Below are 12,329 nucleotides of genomic sequence, written 5' to 3'. Positions count from 1 at the left end.
AAGGGTGAGTGTGCCAGTGTAACATACTGGCACAAGGGACATAACATTTTAGCTCCCAAGGTTGGTGGCGTATTAGCAATGTAAGGAATTTTAATGAAGATAATTAAGATGCTTATTGTCTATGGGCGGTGGTGACCGCTTAACATCAGGTGGCCCATTTGCTCGTCCGCTTAACTATATCACCTACAGTATTCGATGTTAGGCATTATTTATTCCGCTGCTAAACAGTACTACTTAGTATGATTGTGAGTTATTGCAGGCACAAGGGATATGACATATTATTTCTATTTTCTACACTGACCCGTGACTGCGCTGACCATCAGATGCCCCTTTGCCAGTCCGCCTATTTATTTAATTTTATTATGATACAATACTAAATTGATAATACATATTACATAAATATCTTCTTAATAAAGACCAGATCTGCCAATCGACGTGGTTCCAAGATACACGCAGTTCCCACACTGGTTGATCGTGAACATTCCGGGTCAAGATATGGAAAATGGCGACACCGTGTCTACACATTTTCCACCCACTCTGTACCCTGGAGGTTTCCCCTACTTATTTCTACCTTATAAGTAGAACGAGAGTTGCAATCGATGAAGGGGAATAAACAAACTTAAAAATTACGAATCCATAAGCAATGTCATAGAACATTCTCGACGGCTGTCGGCTCCCATCAATTCAATTTGACATTTGTCTTAACAGCTCCTGTGGTTGATTATGCTATTACATCTAGAAAATTCTTTATCAATATGTTTTATTTTTCAGTTTAATTCTAAATCGTCCGGGCTTTGACCCCGTGGAGTTTAAGAGACAACATAGCCTCACTGGACCCTTAGCTGGTAATTTTATCCGAGAACAATACTTATCGGTTGAAGCGCTTGAAAATATTATTAGTTCTTTACGACCTTCCATTCTTTAGTATTAATTTTATTGCACTTTGATTTATGTAAATATTGTGTGTTATTGACATATTTGATTAGAATTACTAAAATCAAAATAAACTTATTTCAGTTTACTTCATGGTGATTTCTATATAATATCCATGATTAAATTCGTCGTCTCAACTGGCTGTACATTCGGACATCGTCTGTAAATTTTATTTACTTCCCGATAGTAGCAGCACATACTGGCTCCAAACAAAATAAACCACTCAAATGCACAAAAATAAATCACGAAATCGGTCCAACCATTTAAGAGGAATTAAGTTATATACACGATTACAGTACATAAGATTTAAATATATATAGATAATGTCCATTGAAACCTTACAAAATGAAAATTATCTTTAGTATTAATAAAAATCCACACAGGACACATGAACTGACGATACGATGATGAAAGAGTTCTACTCCGCTGAATGAAGAGAACAGGTAAACAGGTAGAGAGCCCATTAGTGAAGGGTTATCCTCCTTAGTGTTCAGCAGAAGGTTATTCCATCCATCCAGGGAGGAATTAGCAACTAGTATGAAATTATATCGTAGATTTATTTTAAAAACAAACAGTTTTAAAATAATTTTAATAAAAATATTCATTGTACAAATGTAAACCATTTGACTTATTCTGCTGACAGTACTGGACCCATTAAAATGTCAATAATATGTGAGAAAGCGACAATAAAAAAATATATTTGTGAATAGAATTTATTAAACGCCCAAGCTCTTGTACAAGAGAGGTACGTAGTCGTCAAACTGTGCTCGGTAGAAGTTCCCAGCGACTGGAACTCCTAAGTTATACTTCTCGGCGAATTTTTGAGTGGAGAAAGCAGCACGACCGTCGATCGACCTGATATAATAAAAACAAACTTAATTTTTTTGGACATTTAAATGGGGATAAAAATAGATAAATATACTTGGTGGTAGGGCTTTGTGCAACCCGTCTGGGTAGGTACCACCCACTCATCAGATATTCTACCGCCAAATAACAGTACACTGTATTGTTGTGTTCCGGTTAGAAGGGTGAGTGAGCCAGTGTAATCACAGGCACAAGGGACATAACATCTTAGTTCCCAAGGTTCGTGGTGCATAGATGATGTAAGGAATGGTTAATATTTCTTACAGCGCCTTTGTCTATGGGCGGTGGTGACCACTTACCATCAGGTGGCCTATATGCTCGTCCGCCAACCAATGCCATAAAAAAAAAATAGAATTAAATCTTTATGAAAGTAAGACACAAACATATTAACAACAGAATTTATGAAGGATGCATCCAAAATGGATAATAGGATATATAAGTACCACTGCATTTTAAAACGTCTTGAACACTTAGTATATGGTACTGTTTCTTTACGTTTAGTACTGTTGGGTTAAAGTGACAATTCAAAACTGCTTGTGACAGCCTACTTGAATATAGTATGATTTGATTTAATTTGCCGATCTAACTTACCCCTTTATATATAGATAAAAAATACACGGGTCACGGGTCTCGGGTATCTCAAGTAGTTATTTTGAAAACATGCTCAAATCAAACCAGTGAAAACATTAAATATTCGTGATATGAAATAAGAAATATCATCTTAAACTCACGTGTTAGTCAGCCTCGTTTCATCAAAGCTTAGTTTTCCAGGCTGCTTGTAAAGTATGTACACGTAGCGATGGATGCCAGTACCCTCTGGCGGGCCAGAACCGATGTATCCTGATAAGACTTCGCCCTTAGATACATCGCTGCCTGGAATGTTCACTACGAGCCAGTGGTGCCATTCACGGTAGACCTTCTCTGGACCATCGTAATTGTCTGGATCTATAAAGGTAAAATTTTTGATGAAGTTCAATCCGATAATATTACTGGAATACAGATAATTAATAGTTTGCAGATTCTGAAGTACTATTCCCGGGACCGCGTAAGTTTAAAACTCTCAGTAACTGATCAGAGTTTGGATTTTTGTTACTTTGACCCGATTTGGCACGTCTAGGTTGGTACCACCAGTTCATCAATTTACCGCGAAACAAATATACTTATAAAATATATTTATTGTTATGTTCCGTATTTGAAGGGCGAGTGAGCCAGGGTCCTCTACAGACTACACTGGCTCAAGGAACAAGGGACTTAACATCTTAGCTCTCATAGTTGGTGGCGCATTGGCGATGTAAGAAATGGTAATATTCCTTTCAGCATTAATGTTTATGAGCCATGGTTATAAGTTATCATCAGATGACCTATTTGTCTCTTTGCCAAACTGTACCATAAATAAAGGAGATTGGGAGAAAGTAGATAGAACACTTGAGTTTGTAGAAACTATTATGCCATACAGTATCCCCGACGAGAGAACACAATCAGTTGAATATATACAATTTCATGCAATGCAGAGGTTATTTGTAAACACAATATAATGTAACAAATATGGAATAAATCTATTAAGCCGTTATTGATAAAATAAAATACTTATACGTCAAAAAATTCAGACAAGATTAAAATACTCAGAGAATCTTTGATAACGTTTTCGATTACGGTATTTAAATTTGGCTTACGGACACACGGCTTATCGGGATATTAAACGAATCTGGATAAAAATATCACACATGCCACATGATGTAAGTATTAAAATTACAACAAGGATTACTTGCTAAACTAGCGTTCTTCTTGAACTTAAAGGAAAAGTTAGAAAACTTACATCACTTTGTAAGGGTAGAAGGCGAATACAAAATGTCAAGATGATTATTATTAGTTATAAGACGGATTTGTAGAGTGACGTGACTGGAAGAGTAACAAATAGTATGTAAGTTTAAAAGTAGATTCAATGACTGATAGCCTGAATGTAAACAGATTATCTCATGATTGAGACAATGATGATTTGATGATGTCCGCTTGGTGGATTCACATGTGACAGAATTTCGTTGAAATTAAACACATATAAGTTTCATCACGATGTTTTACATCACCACCGTGCTCGAAATTAATTATAAACACAAATTAAGCACATGAAAATTCAGTGGTGCTTGCCTAGTTTTGAACCCGCAATCATCGGTTCAGTTGTACGCGGTCTAATCACTGGCCCATCTCGGCTTCTGGATGTGGTATGCTGTACAAGAAAGAGTTCACTATGGAAAGCACAGAAAAGTTAACTAAAATATAACGAAGATATATATAAACACTTACCGGTGAAAATAAGGGTGTAATACGAATCGGAGTCTGCTTCGAATGAGACATTGGGTTGGTTTTTCACTTGAGTGGGGGTGAGTTCATTTCCCTGCTGAGCTACGACACCGCTTGGGTATGTGAGCTAATTAGGAACATTACAATTATATTAGTATAAAAATAGTCACTTACACTAAGGAAATTGACTAGTAAACGGCTAATCTATAAAATAAATAAAAAATATATGAGCGTCTCGGGACGCCCGATGGAAGTGGTAACTGAGACGAATCTAAATTGAACTATTTAATATTGAAATTGTTTAACTTGAGAAAGGTTTAGGTTATTATTTATATTTTATGTATATTAATATGATAATTAATGAAATATTTTATTGATATTAAAATATATTTTATTCTTAGTTACATTTCTTTAATACATTAGAATTTTGTGTATTTATGTAACTCCCATAAGAAATGATCACTTCAAAAACTAACAAACTAATAAACTATCAAATAATAGATGTACCTACTCACTCATCAGATATTCTATCGGCCAATATCAATATTTTTTACTGCAGTATTTCATTTTGGGGTTGAACCTTTTTATAATTTTAACTCCCACGGAATGAAAAGTATCTATTTTTATAAATGTCTAAATAGTTATCAGTCAAATTGGAAAAACATTTCAATCATAATCATCTATCATAATTAAATGTTATATATTAAAATTAAATTTTTTATTTCGATACTTGACTTTTTACTCTAAATTTAATCAACACTGTTATATGAGGCCGATTGAATGAACAATAATTTGATTTCGAGTGTCTGAAATATATCGTCACAAGCGTTTCTTTTACCGTTGTTTTAAATAATCACTTTACATTTAAAATTCACTTACATTTACATTATATTACATTAGTAGCCTATAAATTTCCCACTGCTGGGCTAAGGCCTCCTCTCCCTTTGAGGAGAAGGTTTGGAGCATATTCCACCGCGCTGCTCTTAAAAACAGTTACTTAAGTTTTACATAAGTAAAATCTTTTATCCAATTGAGTCAAGTTTGTACAGTTATTGTTGGCACAAACGTTTGGTTTTTGGCATAGTACCAGCAAGATACGCGCAGCAAAGTATTTTCGAACAATTGTTAAGAAAAATAATTAAAGAAGCCTTACAATGTATACAATATCTTCAAATGTATATAGTAACAATCACACACGTATTAACACGTAAATTTCGCGTTTATTCAAAAAATTTTTTAGGAAATTAATGACGACGAAACCTATGACAGGTTTTGTTTTGATTTAATTTCATTATAAACATTCGGCGCCAAATGATATGATCCTTTAAACGAATTTTTTAAAATCAAATTATATGCATAAGTTCAGTTACAATGTTTACGTTTTAAATCTTTTTTCTTATACAGCCGTAGTATCGTAATAATTTAGTAAATTGCTATCAAGAATCCTCTTTATTTTTCTGCACATCTACGACTGGAACAAAATGAGACCATAACCGTTTTTTTATGTGCAGCTATTGTCCCATAATTACTGGGCAAAAATCGGCTTACGCCAATTTATATATAGGATTAATTTTATATAACAGTTGGTACGATTACTGAGAAAAAATGAATCAATATAATTCACGTATACTTCGAGTATATACACATCAACTACTCAAAAGATCACAAGTTTTACTTGATGATAGGGCTTTGTGCCAGCTCGTCTTGGTAGGTACCACCCGCGCATCAGATATTTTACTGCCAAATAGCAGTACTCAGTACAGGATGTAACTTGTAGACAATCGCCTAAATTTATGTTAAAGATAAATTACATAATTGCTTAAATCATTATTTTCATTCATTGTGATAATTACTTTATCACAAAATAAAAATGAGATAAATAAGTCAATGGAATGTGCGAACTAAGATTAGAATTTAATGATAAGTGTAATATTATATGTATGTGTAAATTTGATTATATAATGATAATTAAACTATGTAAACATTATTCCATTGTAATTATACATCTTCTTACCAAAATGATTTTAATAAGTCATTAAAGGTCTCATTGACTTCGTCCGGAACAAGATTTATTTTATTTGGTCCAATCACATCCATCCATGGCAACAGATACAAACAAATCATAACTTCGAAATCGGTGCAACCATTTAGGGAGAGTTGAGTTATTAATATATTTTATAAAGATATTCTGTAATATTAGATACATCCTTTAAGTTTTAATGATAGTATTTACAGTATGAATTAAAGTATTCGTGAACATTGTGCGTATTTATTATAGAAGTATCTATTTATTAATGTGTTGTTACTTCCGAATACAAGATGGCGTTCTATTAAATCGTTGAAAAAATCGCGATGGCAAGATTCGCAATTTTTTTTAAAAAGGACAATGTATAAATATTGTTGTAAGTAGCATTTTATTGTTGTCTGTGTAAACATTAGCGTTATTCAGCATTCTTAGAATCTAGTGAGCTGGATGTTCAGTATTATTTATTTTAATTTGTAAGTAACCATAATTCTGAGTACTAAAAACGTACGTACGTTTTTTTTTTTTTTATTATTTAATTTTAACATTTACTTATTGCGGCAGAGAATGTTATGTAAAGAGAATACAATAATTTCATTTAGAAATTTACATTGATACAACATGATGCAACTCGATACAATATAGCGTCCATTCATTTTTTCTATCAAATCGTATTAAAAAACGGATGGCTACAGTACTGTATATTTGCTAATAAACCGTAACCTAACACTGTTGTAGGCTAAAATAAAGTAAAACAACACGCGTTTATGAATGAATCAAACAATATGCCATAAAATTGTTGTGATCGTAAAAACAAAACTATCATTTGTTATAAACGTACCTACATGTAAAAATTATATAACTAACTACTTACTTAGTTTTACACATATAAAACACAAAGACTATATTATATATATTATTATTTATGTGAACGACTTATTATTTAGAATAATTATTACGGGTTATTATCCTTAAAATTCGAATAAGTTTTATTTTTTATTTTATCATAATATTTAAATTAACGAGTTACACTTTGTCCGTTACGTAAATAATTATTTTAAACCAGTAGTATTTATTTATTGTCATTTTTTTAATTGAATCATGAAATGTTGTTAAAAATTAAAATACCTCTATGGTTTTGCTGGGTGGGGTAGGGATGACATCTGGAACAATTTTGCTCGATTGGAAGGCACTGGCGACCGACATTTTGTCTGTAAAAAAGGTTTGTTTGATACACATAAATTAAAAAAAAAAAACAAATCGTAAAAAAATCTTCCAGGCAACCTTACAGTACTGGAAGGGATTAATATTACTATGTATCATTAATCCTATGATAATGATAGATGTGATGAGATATTTAGCGTTTAACAGGAAGATAAATATTTTATGCGTGTGTAAAATAAATATTATATATTTATTTAATTCGTTTATAAAAATTGTAAAGCGTCAAATATTAAGCGTCAATACAAATTCCTTTAAAAAAAAAAAAGGAAAAAACCGTTTAAAGATTACATTCCATTTGAGACTCTACTTTTTGAAAATCTTAATTATTCTTTTTAAAGTACGATTCTCTCTATTTTCTGCTCTAAAGGGGCGAAAAATAATAGACTAGTAAACTCAAAAAAAAAAATCTAAAATATATATCATTAAAGTGAAAATATAATAAATATTCGTGAAATTCAAAGCATAGTTAAAAAAAAAACGAAATAAAAAAAAAAACGAAATATTGCCATGTGTGATAACTTAAAATATCTATATAATATTACATTTGATTACCTTTGTAAAAGCGATGTCACAAGATGAATTCCTTATAAAAACTGACCAGCGAAACTTCACGTATCAGAAAACAAAATTATACTGATAAGAGCCAATGTAATGCGATAGCCTACGTTCTTTAGGTATTCGAACAATTGGTGATAACGTGGCATTTTATTGGGAAAATTATACAAGTGCTATTATGGATAAAGTATCTTTATATACTGGTTATGGTGTTGAATATATGTTGTGGTCGAAATCGATAATTCAAATGAATACAATGGAAACAACATAACATAAACATAACATAATCAGCCTGTATTATAATAATTTCCCACTGCTGGGCTAAGGCCTCCTCTCCCGTTGAGGAGAAGGTATGGAGCATATTCCACCACGCTGCTCCAATGCGGGTTGGTGGAATACACATGAGGCAGAATTTCGTTGAAATTACACACATGCAGGTTTCCTCACGATGTTTTCCTTCACCGCCGAGCACGAGATGAATTATAAACACAAATTAAGCACATGAAAATTCAGTGGTGCCTGCCTGGGTTTGAACCCGAAATCATCGGTTAAGATGCACGCGTTCTAACCACCCGGCCATCTCGGCATCAATGGAAACAAATGTTGGAGATATTATTGGCACATGTGCGTATAAGGTTTTTTTAGAACACGAGATAGTATAGGTCGCCTTCTAAGCTCTTGAGAGTTTTTGAGATTTTTTACATAAAAACCAAATAATCTACTGGACCAATCCTGATTTTTTACGTATCGTGTTACCTGGCGGGTGTTTTTTTATGGGCCACCTGATGGTAAGTGGTCACCACCGTCCATAGACATTGACGCTGTAAAAAATAATAACTATTGTTTACATTACACCAATGCGCCACCAACCTTGGGAATTAAGGTGTTGTGCCTGTTACACTGGCTCACTCACCCTTGAAATCGGAACACGACAACACTAAGTATTGCTGTTTGATGGTAGAAAATGGGTATGAGTGTTACTTGGCATCTATTTTGTATTTAAAGTTTCTGCAAGTTGGGAAGCAGAGAGCGCCAAAGTTATAATGCCTTTTATACCATGAGACATGGCTAAAACCCACACTGAGCTTATGTTAACAAAGATTATAGTACCTACCTACCATCTTCTATAGGCGGTGGTTATCTCTCATCATCGGACCTGTTACCAATTTAAAAAAAAGTATAATGTTTATGCGGGTATTGACAAAAACAATAGAAATCAGACAAAAAAAATTTATTATTTTTTTAAACAAATTTAAGACGAAATCAAAAACAAGTAACAACAATTTACGTATCATACGCTTACAGTAGTCGTAATACTAAATTAAAACTAAATTATTTAACACGTAAGCATTTATGATTATCATTAATTAACAATGAACTTAATTAATTTCAACTAGTTCTTTTACGAAACGTTTAATTATAATTTCATTCTTCAATTCATGACTTAGACGAACCCATTCCATGCCTTGTATTAAAAACAAACTACTATAACGCACTAGTGCTTTGCTTGCAGCTCTGTCCGAAAATATATCCCATAACTCACTGCTAACTTTAAATCGTATGTACGTACGGAAACATTGGATGCGTTCATGATACATAACTCCTTTGCATGCGTACCACTAACGAATATCGGACTCTGGATACGTCAAACATGTTTGTGCGATTCCATGAAGACGTAATGTATAAAGGCTGTTCATAGAACGTCAATAAACCTCACGTAATCGGACTGTTCGAAGATTACTCAACCATGAAGCCATGGCTACTGAGACAGAGGAACATGACTATTGTGTGTGACTGTGTGCGAACTCAAGTCGAACTGTGTTTGTGTTCGTTTTTCTTTGTGTCCATACTTATGAACCAAATATTCGTGTTAGATATTCGTATTCGCGACATTTTTGTTCTCACGTGTGTTCCGGACCTATAATTTTGAATCATTACAAGCTCTTATTTAACTTCATCTTATGTTAGTATCTGTTTGTCAAAACTGACCATTTGATGAACTATTCACGCTTTTTAAAATTCGATACATGTTTTGAAGACCAACGCTCCTAATAAATAGCGGTTACGATACGTTTCCGATTTTATTCCGATGCTACTTAGACCGAATCGTAACTGCATCGTAGTGTTAGTTGATACGACCAAACGGCAACGATTACGTTTCGATTCGATTGCTAGTAGAATTGTCCGAATATTTAACCAACCAATTGAGCTGAATATTACTCTTGTTGGTAACAATCGACTGTACTATATTGTATATTTTTAACGACATGCATTAAATAAAAGCTTGTTTAAAAACAGTTTTATAATCCAATCTTCAATCAAATATTAATTGTTTCATAATATAATTGATCGATGTATGGATCTTTTAAGCAATCTTCATATTTTCAAGTCTCAAGATTGCGTTGTACGATTTGACAATTAATCATTCACCTGTTCATTTAAAATATAAGCAAATGTCGTTTAAGAGAAAGAATAACTAATTTGAATGTCAGCTGTTATTTATGATTATTTTTTATTTTCTTTTAAAAGTATGAAATAAGAATTATGAAATGTTTCGCGCCTTGAATGACTTAAATACGAGTGCGATATTCATTTTTTTTATAGAATTTAGACTTTATTGGACTAGGAATTATGATGGCGTCTCTGAAGTAACAAGAAAATATTTAGAATTCGTTATTAAAAGGCTTAAATTTTACTTTAAAAAACTAAAAGCAGTTGAGGACATCGTCAGATTCTCCGCTGACAGATTTTTTTTTAGTAAGAAATTATCGAGCTATTTCAGATATTTTTGCATCGATCTTAAGCTGCGTCTCAACCATAGAGAAAATTAAAAACTGTCATTAACAATACGGGTTCAAAAGTATCTTTTTTTAACGCAGGTCAACGAAATGTTGATACAATGTTAATAATATTTATGAACAGTTGTAAACGAAAATATTGTTAATTAATTTAATCGGAACGAACAATACGGAACATAAGTATTTATTAAAATTCTTCTTGAATAACAAATTATTCATAAATAATAAATTACAAGAAGGTATAAATATAAAAGTTTAAACATATATAACATAAAATAAGTACTTGATTAATACACACATTTGAAAGAAAATTACATAATGAAGAATTTTGATATACATATTTTATTAATAATTTTTTTTTAATATTCTATTTAATCGATTATTCGTCAAAATCGTTAGATCAATTTACATGGGTGTACCGAATCGTGACAAATATTTATATATAACAATAATTCGCCGGCCAGTCTTAAAGACATGTTAAATATTCTTATTTTTATAACATAAAATAATATATTTAGGTTTTTATTTACACCTGAAACTGACCGACAGCAATCTCTTAAAGATTGGTGGCATTTCAATCTTTGGAACATTCGAGAACAAAATACTATGTTGAGCAAGCTTTCCGTAATACAATAATAAATTGACATATAATAAACAGAACAAATTATAAATGACGTTTTTTTTTGTAACACAAATGTAGCACGGTATACTGCCAAAAAATAATAGCATAAATATGTTATTGAAAGCGTTATTAAAAAAAAAAAACAAATTTTATATTATCTGTGAATTGTTCGGAAAGCTGGCTCACTTTTCCTAACAAATCCTTTATTAACTATCCATGTCACACGAACAGGAACGATCGAAAGCTAATACGATAGACACCAGATATTTCTCTACTTTAAGAAATTAATTTTCATGTATACAGTTTATGTATCGAATATATGTAGGTACGGCTCTATTTTACAAATAAATATCTGGTGTGAATCTTATTCTTAACGATTCTCACATTGATTAAGCTGATATTATTTAGTAAAGAGATTATAGTAATAATAAAGATGGAGAAAATAAACTTAAGACTAAATACACGTAGGTAATATATATTTGTATACATATATAAACAAACGATGACAGTATCAAAGGAGGTATGACTCAAGTTTATGATCAATATGAAATAGAATACAATTATATATCAGAATTATACTAAATAATTGAAATGTATGCGATCAATCAAAAAATTTCAAAGTCTAACGGCAAGTGGCGTGAAAGTGTAGTCGTATTCACGTCAATAATTAAAAAGATTGTGTAAATAATCGGACGAAAGATTACGGGTAGCTGGGACGGCGGGTATTATGTTAATAAGTTTTATATAAAATAATTATCTATATAAGTTTCGTGTCGAACAAACCAGGGCGCCGATTCTACTGACATTAAAAATTATCACTTAATCGCAATCGAATCGAAACGTGATCGTTGCCGTTCCGTCTTTCCATTAACACGACAATCCAGTTGCGGTCACCGATATAAATAAACAGAATTAGCCCTCAGTAACGATTATGTTGAGGTTTATTTTTGTGACCGATAGTCGAAGTCGCGTCAGAATTGAATCGAGAACGTATCATAATCGTTAAGTTCGT

At 32.3% G+C, this 12,329-nt stretch overlaps 1 protein-coding gene across 1 annotated transcript; it reads right to left on the bottom strand.

Moving 5' to 3' along the window:
* Window positions 1-1,632: 1,632 nt before the first annotated feature.
* LOC113395633 (phosphatidylethanolamine-binding protein homolog F40A3.3-like) lies at window positions 1,633-8,034 on the bottom strand. The gene is made up of 5 exons (XM_026633277.2): window positions 7,895-8,034; window positions 7,247-7,329; window positions 4,099-4,222; window positions 2,529-2,742; window positions 1,633-1,788 (listed from the first exon to the last, which is right to left on the bottom strand). Exons 2-5 carry the CDS (start codon window positions 7,322-7,324, stop codon window positions 1,650-1,652), a joined length of 555 nt encoding a protein of 184 aa, XP_026489062.1. The 5' UTR covers window positions 7,325-7,329; window positions 7,895-8,034; the 3' UTR covers window positions 1,633-1,649.
* Window positions 8,035-12,329: the final 4,295 nt, after the last annotated feature.

This window comes from Vanessa tameamea, chromosome 21 (genome assembly GCF_037043105.1).
Source record: "Vanessa tameamea isolate UH-Manoa-2023 chromosome 21, ilVanTame1 primary haplotype, whole genome shotgun sequence".
In the NCBI taxonomy this organism is placed as follows: Eukaryota; Metazoa; Arthropoda; class Insecta; order Lepidoptera; family Nymphalidae; genus Vanessa; species Vanessa tameamea.
This window is presented reverse-complemented; position numbering and strand designations above follow the sequence as displayed.